The sequence below is a fragment of the Truncatella angustata genome, assembly GCF_020726525.1.
Source record: "Truncatella angustata strain MPI-SDFR-AT-0073 chromosome Unknown BKA67scaffold_4, whole genome shotgun sequence".
Classification (NCBI taxonomy): Eukaryota; Fungi; Ascomycota; class Sordariomycetes; order Amphisphaeriales; family Sporocadaceae; genus Truncatella; species Truncatella angustata.
In genome coordinates, this window is record NW_025763384.1 from 1069442 (window position 1) to 1083872 (window position 14431).

The window sequence follows — 14431 nt, forward strand, 5'->3', positions numbered from 1 at the left end:
CACCTTTACTGCACCATCCATAGCAGGTGGTAGGCACAGTACAGGCACAGGCACGGGCATAGCATGGCATTGGGGCGTCGGGGCATGGGGGGCATGGGCGCAAGGCTTCTCCCCCCCTGTTGCACATCACACCAAATTGTAAGTTAGTATGTATTGGTCCAGGGAAAAAGACTGGCTGCTCTGGAGTCTGCTTTTCTGTCTGCGTCTGCGTCTGCGTCTGCGTGTGCCTCTGCCTCTGCCTGTGTGTCTGCCTCTGGAGTCTGCGTCTGTCTGCTTGCTTCCAATTGCTTGCTTGATCTGGATTGGGGTTTTTTTTTCGGTCGTGAGATCCAAGGACACATCTTATCCACAACTCCATCCCCATCCCCATCCCCATCTCGTAATCCATTTCAGTACACACATATCCAGCCCTCTTCCTTTTTTCCTGGATTTCTTTACCCTCTATCCTTTCTCCAGGCTTTCCCACTGCTCCATCTCCAAACTGGACCTTAACTAATGCAGCCTGTATATTGATCCGTTGGCTTGGTTCTCTTTTTTATTTTTCCCACCCCGTCGTCTGTCTCCTCCCCAGTTTCGAAATCTCTTCCCTGCTGCAAGCTCGCTGGCTCGTATCTGAGAACGTCATACCGAGTCTTAATCGAGTCTATCAAACCTTGGGAGACGATTGAGTAAGAGTGCAACCTGCTAGGACAGTCAATTGCCGACCCTCTTGAACTCCATCCTGAAGTCAAGAAATCCAACCTCGCAGCAAGAGCCCGATACCTAGATACTCGGCCTCGACACTCGTTGCATCAAATCGAAACACGACCGATCTCGACATCTTCTTCGCATCTTTTTCGAGACCAACCACGGCTACGGCCTATGTGTCCCGTGGACCTGGACTTGAATCTGGACCTCTAGACAGTGTCCTGACCAGCCGTGCCTTGTAATAACCCAGCCCAGCTTCAATTTCTGTAGGAAGCCGTTGGGATTACTATTTTCGACAACGCCACTCCTTTGACTTTCTATACACCCACAATTGATCGAGTCTGGACGACGTAATATCAATCGCCCCGGTCACCTCGAATCGACCACATCGGCCGACACGCCCCCCCTTCAGTCGATCGGCACATACTCCAACATCGTCACGGCACGACCTCAAAATCATAGTTCTAGTACTAAACAGTGGTTAATATCCAACCTACTACCCGATATCTACATATACAGATCGCATCTCCGGATGAAAGGTTGGACGAATAATCGATAATGTCAAGTGCTAGATCTGAACATTTGGCCCTTGGTTTCCCACCTACAACCCAGGGTCGCTCCTCTTCACCAACTACATCCACCTCGCAGTCCCCTATTGAGGCATCGGGCCCATCAGGTGTCAGGTCCCCCTTTGGCATGTCCGGCGGATTGAACGCCGCTGGTAACAAGATGGCAGGAGCCACGCGATCCGGGGCAGGTTCTCCTTCGCATGACATACCTGGCTCTGGCAGACTATTTTCCAAAAGGTAAGCTAGACATCATGTCTCATCTCTAGCGTATAATCCAGAGCTATATGCCACGTAAATATGAACAAGGCAGCTAATCAGCCATCTGCAGAGCTCGCGAAATTCAAGCCCAGGAAGGCGTGCCCTTGAACCCTTGGGGCGGCCCGCCTACCAGCGGAAATTCTACTCCATTGCGCGAGAATATCCCGGAGTCTCCCACCGATGGCTTTCCTGATTTCGTCCAGCAGCCAACTGCCGACAGCTTGCCGTCGGCGGGACGCCGTGGTCGTGCTGGCACCGTTCCATCCAGATTCCCAGGAGCACCCGTTGGAAATGGACTCCTGAGTATTCCAACTCTGGCCGCCCAGTCTTCACGCGTGAGCCCGTCGCAGAGCCCGTTCGGCAAATCCCCTTCGCCAGGCCTGACGGACTCCTCTGGCCAAACCGCGTCTGGTTCTAGCTCCCTACTCTCGAGACTGCGAGCCGGCTCCATGCCGCAGCGCAGCCCATTCGCCAACATTCCTGGCACAAGCTCCCCCTTTGGACCGACCCTCTTCAGCGGCAGCTGGAACCCCTCTGGGCGCGAACGAGGAAACACTCTCGCCAGTATCGCCAGTGTTGGATCGAACGGCCCGAGCTCACCTGCGCAGTCTGCATTCTCGAAAGAGGGCAATGGTGAGAATGACGTCCACATGCGCACGCTGGATTATCTTGGTCTGGCCGAGACACCGCAGCCTGCCCGCGCACAGCTGGCCGGTCCTTACCTGCCTGGCCTTGCCGATTTCACCAAGCAAGCAAATCGATTCCGTTCGTACTCTGTGAACAACAAGGACAAGTACGCCGATGAGGACGATGATGATTATGATGACCCTGAGAGCCAGTATGCTGCAGCTCTCCTTCAAGATCAGCTCGCGGCTACGCAAGCAGCCATTCACAATCACAACATCGCTGTTCAGAATCTTCAAAACCTGGCTGCCCAGACCATGGCACGACCAAGGGCCAGAACCGTGGGCGGTTTGGATCTGACCGCTGCAGGCTCCCGAGGTCTCCGCAATTTCTACCACACCCCTTCTCGTTTGGACAGCTCCATGACTGCTACTGAGCTCCGGCTGCCAGACGACAAAGAATTTGATGATCTTCCCCAGGCTGTAGCTGCAATGAATTTGGGGCGCTCTAACAGCCGTAACAATGGTCTGCTCAGCGCGGAAGAAGGTCTTGAAGGGCCCACGAGTGCTTTGTGGCTGGGCAGTATTCCCACCTCTACCACCACCTCGACGTTGACGGAGATGTTCAAGCAATACGGCCCCATCATTTCAGTGAGAGTCTTGACGCACAAGAATTGTGGTTTTGTCAATTTCGAGCGCATTGACAGCGCCATGTCTGCCAAGTCGGCCATGAATGGGAAGGAGATCTTCCCCGGAGCTGGTCCAATCCGCATCAACTTTGCAAAGCCACCCTCTGCTTCGAACACTCCGGGCCATGACGGGGTCTTCCCCTCGCCCAGTCCAGACCCTTTTGCCAAGGGCGGTGAAAATTCTGCCTCGAATGCTGCCAATGCAGTGGATGCAGCGGGGGTTGCCTCACAAGCAAACGCAGCCCCTGTGATCCCTCCTCTGCACGAAATCACGGCGGACATTGTTCAAATCGTCAAGTCTTTTGGTGCTACTGATGAGGACACCTTCAGGATCTCGCATAGTCTGAATTCCGCTGTTCAGTTCACCAACTTTGTTGATGAGATCCCTCCTGTCAGAGAGCCAACTCACACCCGCGTTCACGATGCACCGAAACTACGAGATATCCGCAAGCGTATTGACAATCAGAGTCTATCCCAGCCTGAAATCGAGAACATTGCTCTCGACATGCTTCCCGAAATCGCTGAACTGGCGTCAGACTATCTTGGCAACACCGTAGTTCAGAAATTGTTTGAGCATTGCTCTGACAACATCCGTGATGCCATGCTGGGCGAGATTGCTCCACACTTGGCAGAGATTGGTGTGCACAAGAACGGTACCTGGGCTGCACAGAAGATCATTGACGTGTGCAAGACACCTCAGCAGATGACTCTGATCGTCGAACATGTCCGACCCTACACTATTCCGTTGTTCCTGGACCAATACGGAAACTACGTCTTGCAAGGTTGCCTGAAGTTTGGCAGCCCCTACAACGATTTCATTTTCGAGACTATGCTTAGCAAGATGTGGGATATTGGTCAAGGTCGATACGGCGCAAGGGCTATGAGAGCCTGTCTTGAGAGCCACCACTCAACCAAGGACCAGCAGCGAATGCTTGCCGGAGCGATCGCTCTGAACAGTGTACAACTTGCAACCAATGCAAACGGTGCTCTGCTTTTGACCTGGTTCCTTGACACATGCACCTTCCCGCAGCGACGCAGCGTGCTAGCACCACAGCTAGTTCCGTACTTGATTCACTTGTGCACACACAAGGTTGCCTACCTTACCGTGCTCAAGGTCATTAACCAAAAAGCCGAGGCTGACGCCCGCGACACAATCCTCAAGGCTCTGTTCTTCACACCAAAGGACCAGGTCCTGGAGGCGATTCTCAGCGACCACGCCTGTGGTGCAACTTTGATCTTCAAGGTTTTAACCACACCATTCTTTGATGAGAGCATCCGAAGCCAAGTCGTTGAGAACGTCAAGAACGTCCTCATTCGCATCAAGGCTCAACCCAACCAAGGTTACAAGCGCCTGATGGATGAGGTTGGCTTGTCCACTCGCAATGGTGGAGGTTCTCGGGATCATTCTATCAGCGCAACTGAGCGACAACGTCCAGCTTCGAGACAGGCACAGGGTCATGCGCAGGCGAACGCAGCGGCAGCTCAGCAAAATGCCCAATATGGCAGCCAGTACTTGAACCCCCTCAACCCGGCCAGTGCTCCCGGCAATTACGACATGGGCTATGGTAGAGGTGATGGCAATGAATCTGCCATGCCTCCCTTCCCGCAATACGGCCAACAAAGTGGCATGTTCAATGGCAACAACCCTGCGATGGTCTCCAACATGCAGCAGCTGCAGTATCAGCAGAATATGTTGCCACGAGGCAACCCGCCCATGAACAACTTCTTCACGGGCATGCAAGCTGGCTACAATGGATACAACAGTCCCACGCCGCCTATCGACCAGTACCGTAATCAACCCCTTGCGAACGGCAGTCCTATCCAGCCGCCAGGAGCACCTTCAGGCTTTGCTCCCCCAGGCTTCAATATGCCAATGGGAATGGGTAGCTATGGCTACAACGGCATCAGCGGAATGCAAAACATGCCCTACATGCAAGAACAACCAGTCAACACGAGGCGCGGACGCGTAGGTCAACCTCCCCACAGAGGCAGGAAATCACCTCGACCGTAGACGCTCCGTGCTGACTGTGACGTTGTAGAGATGATTCTTCCTTTCCCGGAACATCATCTCTGGCTAGACAAAAGCATTCTTCTGAAGTCTTTGGCATGACCAAATGTTCGGGTACGGAGTTCGATGATTATGGATTAAAGGAGTTACATGTCACGTTTTGACGAGCCGTGATTATGATGTTATTAAGACAGGTGATCACAATGGTGCATCTCAATGTGAGCTCGCCCAATGGCCTTTACGCAGCTTCTGGGAAACCACCCATGCAGTTCAATGCCGCCTAGGTGTTGACATGATGTTTGAATCATGTACGAACCTTATTCTCATGGCTAAGACCCAACCTGAGCTGCAGGCCTTTTGGGAACGCGAAGGGAAGGAAAGAGATTTCAGAGGTCAAGGTCCTGATTTTGAGAGCTGGGGAGCGAGCTTGATTCTGGAAGGTCTGGCACTGAACTAGATGGAGCATGGCCAATCGCTAGGCGATAGATACGCCTGTATGTTTAGAGCGTATATGATATGAAGAACCAATTATTTCAGAAGCCGGTTGATCTCTTGCTCATTTGTCTCGTGTCATCACATTACTTGACTGAGCCCATGATCTGTCACTTTTTACTAAAGCCATCGCTGGGTACTTACTACATCTTTAAATCTTATTTGCCCACGTACTACAAGGCCAAGATCCTAAATGAATTTCTGTTTGGTTGAGAACTATATTTCAGCCCACGCAGAAAACAATTTGTCGTTACACGAAGCCGAAAGGTCTTTTTCTTTTTATTAAAGTTTTTCTTACACAAATTATGACCCGGTACCGGCGTGGGAAACACGCGATGACCACACCCATCCCACGATGGAGTAAGACAAGATGAGATGAGATCATGCCGAGTAGTGGATTTTGAACGTCGCGGCGAAAAGCAGGATCACTACAGACAGACGTGCCCGCGACGAAAATATAGATCTGTGCCGTGCCGATGTCATATCAGACCGGGCGACGCCGGGCTTGGTGTATCATGTCTGTAAATTTCATCCCCCGGCTGGCTTTGTACTCAAGCCATGACCCAGGCCGCACCAGCAGCGAAGAAAGCTACACGCCGCCGACTAGCAGCACTCGAAAAAAAAAAAAAAAGTATGAATGTCATGATGGGTGGCGCGATTCTATCACTCACATGTGCGCCCGAGATACCATGTTCCCTTTTCGCTTTGCTTTGGGGTTTCCTTGTTAGTCGTGACAGTGGGCTGACGTGGCGCGTTACGATGGAGGAAGCTCCTCCATAGTTCGGGAAATTTTTCTCCAAAAAAAAAATTCGGGGGGTTGGGGAAATGGTGAAAACCGGAAGGAAAAAAAAGGGGGGGGGGGAGGAGGTCGAAGCATTGTTGCTCGACTGGAACTCCCATGAACAAGAAATCCAACCTCACCAAGGAAAAAAAGAACCGGATCCGTAGAAGCTTGTGAAGCGATCTTATTAGTGCGAGAATGCCCAACGGAAAGAAATACGTCCGAGTGTCAAGGTAAGCTTTGTTGTAGATAGATTAGCACAGCAGAGAGCAAAAGCAAACACATAATTATATGGTCGACTGCGCCAGAGAAGGCAAAGAGGTCAAGCATATCCTGAAGAATATTGATGGGATCAATTTCACTAATATACGCTATGGCTAGAAGCCACTCCATGTGTCCTATCTGTGAACGCCAGTTTCCATTTCCATCCTTTCATGTACTGAATTCCCATCGCATTTCGAGTCAATCCGTTCGACACTCCAGAATTCAGAAGGCAACGATGTCGAAAGGGCATTGCAAAAGCAAACGGAGCAGATGACCACAAGGAACGTCAAACGGAGCTATTTGACGACCGATTGGGCAAACAAGATGACTAGCGAACTGCAGAGGGCCGGTCGGCCAACCAACCAGGACTCCATGAAAGCCTAGGAAAACACCGCTGCTAGACAAGCATGGGCTGGATCCTATTCATACATACAAACGATGAAAGTATATTCAGCGGGCCCCTTGACTGAGAAAACAATCGACAATATGCGATCGTTAAGTGCTGGTCAGAAAGCAGAATGAGAAAGCACTTATTCCAAGTGCTCTCCGCTTGCTAACAGGCGAGCGAGTCGTAATCGTGATCTAAGAGATCTGCTTGAGGAGTAACTTGATATGAGGATGCCAAGCAGTGTCTAACAATGGCAAGCGGCAGAACGGGTAGCCACAAGGCTGGATTGTGTGTAAGCCAAAGACCAGATGATTAGTCCAGCTGCATAGCAGAATCTTCGCTTTGGCTATTCTGAGGAGTTGCCACCTGAGCGGGTGAAATGGCGTTGCTCTCCATGAGTTTGACCACGTTATTTCGCATAGCATCAAGATGGGCGAGGACTGCGTGTAGAGAGTTCTGATCTGTCTGAGCCAACTTGCCACTGTCAAAATGTGTAGCGTCACCCGACGCAATCAAGGAGATAGCAGCAGGAGGAGCGTTTGCCTGTGCGCTGATGTTAGTGACATGACACTTTCGAGAGACAAGATGTTGCTCAACTTACGACGAGAGTGCTCACAAGCTGGTCCAGGCCATTACCACCACAGCTGCCAGCGAGCCGAGACAAGTTCAGTGCTGCCTGTTGTTCCTCAATGCTACGGGAGGCGAGGGACAAAGCGGGGTCGAAAGAGCGGGACTGTGCTCCTGGGCGAGCTTTGGCTCGGTTTTCGTGCACCCTGCAACGAGTTTGATTAGCGCCCTAGCGAAATTAGTGGTGGGCAGTCCTATGAGACTCACCGAGACAGGAAATCCAGTTTGATGCCCTTCTCCGGCAATCGGTAAACACGGCCAAAGTCTCTGCGCGTCGCTGCCCAGGTGTCCTCTTCATCGTCGTCATCTTCCTCTATCTCAATCCAGCCATTGTTTCGCATGCCACGGCTGTAGGCCTGCTCAATGACGGGCGCATTCTTGATCTTACGATATTTGTGTGCAGGGGCGAGATCAGCCATGAAGGCATCCTCAACGTGACAAGGACACCGCCAGTTTCGCAGGACAGGTGGTACAGCTAGAGGAGGATCAAGGCAGTCTAGGTGCCAGTTAAGCCCGCAGACAGAACAGGGAATGATTGGTCTGTTAGCTGTGACACCTTGATGGCATTGGTAGCATAATACAGCTTTGTTGTCTGCATTTCTGACCCTGAAGAAGTCAAACGCTTCCTCGTAGCCTTTCTTGTTCGGCCTGTTGAGAATACCACGTTAGCAGGATGGTCGCACGTGCCATTGAACGTGGTTGGACTTACTTGGGCTTGGTGCTGGTAGTCTCCTCATACTCTCCATCGGCGCCTGTCTTGACGCCTTCGAAAAACTCACGTATATCCTGTGGTAATCTGAAGGCTCGAGGGTTCTTCTTGTCAAGAGCATCCAGTAGCGTCCCAAAGGCGCCGCGGTGTCCCGTGAGCTTCTCTGGGAAGTACTTATGCGTGCATTCGTTGCAGTACCAGTCGTCCGGCATGATATTCTCATCCATAGGAGGATCGATGCAGAGGAAATGGAAGGAATAATTACACCCGTCGCAACAGACAAGCTCACCACTGCCGCCGCAGGTATAGCATGAGTCGTCGTTTTCATCCTAGCGGATCTCGGTCAGCATGATGGACGTGGAACCTGATGGACGAAATCTGCCCCAGAGTTCGGCAAAAGCGGGAGTCCGGGCATTGCCACCACGAACACTTGTTCGCAACCTGGCGCAGCACCATTGCCATGCCACCATGAAGCCGCCCAAAAGATCCAAAATTGGCGCGGAAACATGGTCGCCAGTATCTTTTAGACTTTTGCGAGTCAACTTGAGGAGATAGCTTACCTTGTCATGTTGAGGCCCGTTCAGAACTGGGCTGGGACGCTCCCCACCGCCACGAGGAATTCCCGCAGATGTCCCCTTCTTCTTCATAGGCCTGCAGACACAGAATAAGATTAGCAAACGCACCATAAAAACTCGCTGCTGAAATCTAAGGAGTCGGTTTCATTTTGAAACTTGGATTTGCCTCCACCCAATGCAGGATTATGTGGTGCCACATGGCTACGCGAATGAGCTGTTGATTTTCAACAAAAAATCAAGGCTGTTGGGTCGCGAGCGTCACTCGCACACCCAGCCACAGATAAAACGTGAACAGAGAAAATTGAAAGATTCTTGTACGTACGATGTCTTGACGCGTAATCCAACCCGCGGCTTTTTGTTGGCACGCACATTTGACGGCGTCGCCGCTCTTGAACTGCGTGCTGATGATGGGGGCTCGAGATCAGCCCGTACAGCAGTGGTGGGCGAGCTGGCCTCATCCGTAAGCTCATTGTGCCTCTTCGCTGCTCTTACTGCTCGCAGAGATAGAGGCGGAGCCGGCGTTCGTGCAGAACGGGGGGCAGGTGCCAATGTGGGCAGACTGTCCTCAAAGGGATCTGATGCCAACGGAGGACGAACAAAGCTATCTGCCACGATCCCTTTCGTGAGTGCATGTGTTCCGTCTCTGGCAATCACCTTTTTTTCGATAAGACGCAGGGAGTCATCTGGCTCAGCAGATTTGCTCTTTAGCTTGCTGTGGAATAAATACTTTTGGTTGCGTTGATGAGATGCGCCGTTGACCGCGATGGCGACGGGCATGTCAAGATCTGGGGAGGGTAGAGGATGATGAGTAGAAGCAATGTCCAGAGATGGATCAAGTTCGGGGGACTGGATCTTCTTTTTGGACGCGGGTCTCTTCTGGCGGGCGTTGATTGGCTGAGAAGAGCTTGCCGGGGTTGGTGCATCATTTGGCTCGGCAGTACTAGGGCGCGAAACGCCCAGCTCCTCGTCCACCTGATCCATAAAATCATCGTAATCAACCAGCGCGTCATCAGGAACACTAGAAAGAGATGAGTCGCTGCTCACGGACCCAGATCTCTGCTGCCGCTTCTTTATCTTTCCCGGAGATTTGTGAGGCGATTTGTGCGGAGATTTGTGGACCTTGAGACCCTTGAAGCCGTTGATGCCGTTCACCATGCTGATGCCATGTGTTCCATTTGTCTCTTGGGCCCCGTTAGCTGTCGTTGGCGCAGCAGGTAGAACAGCGGCAGGAACGACGTCGGGGGCAGACGTTGGAGCCGGAGGCGGACTTGTAGGCCCATCACTGGAAGGAATGTAAGCTGAGCCTGCACTCGGCAGTGAAGCCATGACCGCCACGGCAGAAGCGTTGTCTTGGTCCTCGATTTTCTGCTTCTTGTGTACATGCTGATCAAAATCAAAGCTGGTAACTTTGGTTTTTGCTGGAGTGAGGTCCATTCTCAGCAACTGGCCGTAAGGTGCAGCCATCGGTTTCGGGGGTGTGTGATGCTGGGTATGTGCTGGAGGAGGAACCCAGTAGTGAAAACCTTTGTTCTCAAACTTCCCATCCTTCTTTCGCGTCTGAACAAGGCGATTGAATTCTGTCAAGGCATCAATATCCGCTCTTTGATGAAAAACGTCCTCGAACATGGAAACAAAGTGGGGATTCTCATGGTACTCATCGTAGAGACTACGAAGCGCGTAAGCTGTTGGATAGCGATTGTGACGTAGCGCTTCGTCGACAGCAGCTTCCACAATGTTGTCCACGAACTCCTTGCTCTCAGGCAGTCTTTGAACCGAAGCGGGAGCCTGGAACGCAGCCATGGCGATATGTGCAAAACCAGTCACTGTTTGTGTTGCCGGTTCGACGACCACCTGTGGCTGCGGCTGTGGAGTTTGATGGGATCGTCGGTCGGGTTGAGATGTTTGTGCAGGAATTGACGAGTGTGAAATTGACTGGGAATGCGAGCGTGATTGGCTCTCATTTGTGGGGGGCTTGGGTTGTGTCAAGGGCGAAGGTGAAGAACTCTTTTGAAGGGCTGCGGTGCTGCGGCGGCCGGCACGAACGGGGCGTGCTGCACTACCAGCAACACAACCGGGATTCGCGCCCTGCCCAGTGGACGATCGACGACTTTTTGGAGCCTTCTTTGGCATAGGCATATAGTCATCGTCGTCCTCATCGTCGAGTCCATTTACGGGGAAGATGGGGCGCGTTGGCGAAAATGAATCCCTATCTGGTGACTCTATGGTGGCAACAGGCTGCAGTATGCTTTCCTCCACATGTGCAGGTTTCGTAGCCGGCTTCTTGAGCACAATCTTCTTCACCGCAGAGACAGGACCCGGTGTAGGAGTAGGGGTGCCCTCTCCTCCCACCGGTGTCAGCTTTTTTGCCTGCTTCGGCAGCGTCCCCAGAGGCGCCATGTTCTCGACGACACCGCCTCGCATCAATCCTGCTTCCTGGAAGCTTGCTTTGTTCTGCACAGGTGGTTCCAGCCAGCGCTGCAAGAATTTCCTCTGTCCATCGGTGGTGACCCCTTTGTTGTGACTCGAAGGTGAGCTGGAGAGGTGCAGTGGGCTCGAGAAGCGCGAGCGTGCGGACTTGGAGGTGGACGGCATCATGGCTTCGCGCGTGGGCAAACGCCCCCTATTGTTCCAACTACAATAGGCATGCACTCGTTCTCGTCGCGTCTAATTGCTAGTTAGCTCGCGACCTGCGGATGGGAATGGACAATGCATCACCTACCTTCCTGGACAATAGCACTTTCGACGATGAATCGGCGCGTCCTGACGTAGCTTGCACGCGATTGAAGGATGGGAGTTTTGGGAGGGCCAAATTCTCGGAGTGCCACACGGAGAGACGCTAGGGACAAGGGGGGCTCATTCCAGGAGGGTCCGCAAACTCGAGGCCCTGCCACCGTAATACCACCGCGATCAACGCCTATACTATCTAACCCCCCCAAAAATATATATATATAAAATCCCGAAGGTTCCTTTCTGAGTGGATTTGGAGCTTCTCCGAGATTGCTTAACGAGGCCACCCGTTTCTGGTGTTCCAGTTGTTTCTGTTGCGGACCAGTCGAGCAGGGCTGTCTTGGAAGTGCTGGTCGTCAAACAGATCTCCCTCCCCGAGGCGCCCGCGTGGAATCATGCACGCCTTACTTCCGTATTGACAAGGTAGCCGACCACGATCAGGGTCCAAGAATGCGAGCAAAGTAATGGATTGTTGTTCTTCTTATCTACGCCTTGGGAAGGTCTCTCACTCTCGACTTGGAGGATCACTCCTCGGATGTGGCGGGGTTGCTGGTCCGAACTCACTCATTCACACTCGGGTGGATTGCCAGTAAGGGGTCAGGAGGGCGTGGCACCTGCACGTTGCATACCTCCACCGCATGTACACATAGGCTGCCGTGCAGATTCATACGCGGTATCAAGAGGCGCCTGATGAATGACTCACGCAAACTCGCCATCGAATTCTGGAGACTCTGCATTTTCTTTTTTGTCTTTTATCTTTGCGCATCTCTAGTAGTCTATGTGGCCTGGGCTTGGACTTGGGCTTGGGCAGTTGAGTTATCCTGGGCACAGCAGCTTTTCTGCGAGGCTTGTGCAGAGTGTCGCGCACGACATGCTCTCGCTAGAAACCGCAGGCCATGGTTGCTTTGGACTCAACCGCACTGAGAGATAGTCCCTGAAACTTTCAGCCTTAAAATGCTTGATATATAATTGCTTCCTTTGGATGCCATGATCGCCGATATTGTAGAAATTTTGGTTAATACACATCTGCTCCCGAGTATCTGGGAGCGTGGCCTACTCGTCGTCGCTCTCATCTTCGCTCTCCTCGCCGTCCTTCTTAGCGGCCTTCTTGGCGGGCTTCTTCTTCTTCTTGTTGACCTTCTTGCCCTTGTTTTTTGCCAGGGGCTGCTCAAGGATCTTCAGGACCTCCTCGTCAGTGATCTTCTTGTCCGACTTGAACTTGCTCAAGTCCAGGGCGGGAGGACCACCAAGCTTGGTGATACCGTTCTTGGTAATAGCTTCATCATGTTAGCCCCAGGGTGCTCATATATCTGGACGCGGTAGATATGACTTACCAACGGTGGTCAGGAGACGGGCGACAGGGGCGTTCTCCTTGTCACCAACGACCTCGTACTCGCGAAGGAATCCATTACGAGTGCACTCCATGGCGCCCAGCTTGGCGTCACGCTCGCTCTCGAGCTGCCTCAAGCTGAAGGGGAACTTGTGGAACTTGGTCTTGACATCGTGCATCAACTTCTTGGAAGACGGTCTCTTGGCGATACCGTTCTCGTTGGCAAGACGGTGCAGAGTGGCTCTGTTCTCGAACTTCTTGACCTTGCCGGTGCCCTGGCTGACACCGATCTCGACACCCCAGACCTCGCCAATCTCGGGGATTCCATCACCTCGGGTGCCCTCGCTTGGCGCAAGAACAATCTTCTTCTTGTCCTCGATCTCGTTGCGACCAAAGAGCCACGAGGTTGTGCTCTCTACCAAGTTGCAATCATAGCTCTTGACGACCTTCTCCAAGAGAGAGGTGATCTTGCTTTGCGTCGGGGACTTCTCCTTTGCGGCCTTGGCCTTCTCCTCGTCTGTGCCTGCTGACAGTGTTCCAGGGGGGAGCAAGAGTCTCAGAAGCAATTCGTTGGCGTAGTGAGTCGCAAGGAACAGGTCTGCCTCGCGGCCGCTGACTTCCTCGGACTCCTTGCCCTTCTCCTGGGCAAGGACAGTTCCGCAGACAATGGTACCGAAACCGTCGACTTGAGCGCCTAGCTGGATCTTGATGGGCTCACCGGCCTGGATGGTGACATTGGCCTCGGCCTCGTCGGAGGAGAGAGGAGTGTACGGGGTAACGAAAGCAGCGGGAGAAACAGTTGTGGGGTGGGCGAAACCTGAGCAGAATTGTGTAAGCTGCTGCCACCGGATCAAATAGTCTCGACTCTGCAGCTCCTCGGAAACGGTGTTACTAACCCTTGAACTTGGTCTTAGCAAAGACCTTGTTGACCTCATCTGCAAGAAGCTTGTCACCCTTGGCGCAGATGTCGACAATCTTCTCGCCGGGGACAACAAGCTTGGAAACCTCGGCAAGCACCTTCTCGGAGATGGTACCGGCAGTCTTGTACTTGGTGAGTGTGTCTGGGTTGTTCAGACTGTAGTCTATCAGGCAGAAGCAAAGTCAGTCGATTTCTTGGTTCACGGTATAGAGTCTCGTGCTACGCAGGCGAGCGCAGTTTGGGAATGTGATGTTGTGTTTTGAATGGCGGGGTAGTTCAGTGTGTTGAGCTTCAGCGCGCAAGCTATATGTATGCATGTATGTGTGTGTATGTATGTATACGGAGGTGGGGGTGATGTGATGTGATGTGATGTGTCTTTTATGGTTAGTACGTACCGACGACTTCCTTGGTGTCGGCCATGTTGAAATATTCGTAATGTCAAGTGAGTGAACTGGGTTGGGTTGGGCTTGGTTTCTCTGTAAAGCTGGCAGGTGTGTAAGAGAAGAGGAAGGCGAGGGCGTGGACCAAAGTAAGGTATGGATAGTTATGGGTTTTTGGTGGTTTTGCATTCAATTATTTGCTACCCTACTTGTTGTGCCCCGCATTGTGGGAAGCTTTGCTCAACTGAGGCACTGCGGTTTGTTACAAACGTAATCGTCGGTCCCCCGCTGAGCTTCAATCAACAAGTGACGTCTATCCACTGAAAGCTCGCGAACGGAGTTCCACTTTCACCACAGCACAGCACAACGCGGTGCAGCTTGGCCTATCCTAGATTAGACCAGACA

General features: G+C 52.4%; 3 protein-coding genes across 3 annotated transcripts; 1 reads left to right on the plus strand and 2 right to left on the minus strand.

Annotated features, from left to right (window-relative positions):
* Positions 1-1245: 1245 nt before the first annotated feature.
* Positions 1246-4837, plus strand: BKA67DRAFT_658347 (uncharacterized protein; the record flags this gene model as incomplete). Its single annotated transcript, XM_046107265.1, has 2 exons — positions 1246-1493; positions 1585-4837. 2 exons carry the CDS (start codon positions 1246-1248, stop codon positions 4835-4837), a joined length of 3501 nt encoding a protein of 1166 aa, XP_045958283.1.
* Positions 4838-7071: 2234 nt separating this feature from the next.
* On the minus strand, positions 7072-11262 carry BKA67DRAFT_535358 (uncharacterized protein; the record flags this gene model as incomplete). Its single annotated transcript, XM_046100005.1, has 7 exons — positions 7072-7302; positions 7361-7532; positions 7594-8034; positions 8096-8424; positions 8656-8746; positions 8779-8871; positions 8993-11262. 7 exons carry the CDS (start codon positions 11260-11262, stop codon positions 7072-7074), a joined length of 3627 nt encoding a protein of 1208 aa, XP_045958284.1.
* A 1030-nt stretch (positions 11263-12292) lies between these two features.
* Positions 12293-14225, minus strand: BKA67DRAFT_267875 (peptidase M24, structural domain-containing protein). Its single transcript, XM_046095859.1, has 4 exons — positions 14042-14225; positions 13624-13809; positions 12732-13544; positions 12293-12674 (listed from the first exon to the last, which is right to left on the minus strand). Exons 1-4 carry the CDS (start codon positions 14064-14066, stop codon positions 12451-12453), a joined length of 1248 nt encoding a protein of 415 aa, XP_045958285.1. The 5' UTR covers positions 14067-14225; the 3' UTR covers positions 12293-12450.
* Between the last annotated feature and the right edge of the window lie 206 nt (positions 14226-14431).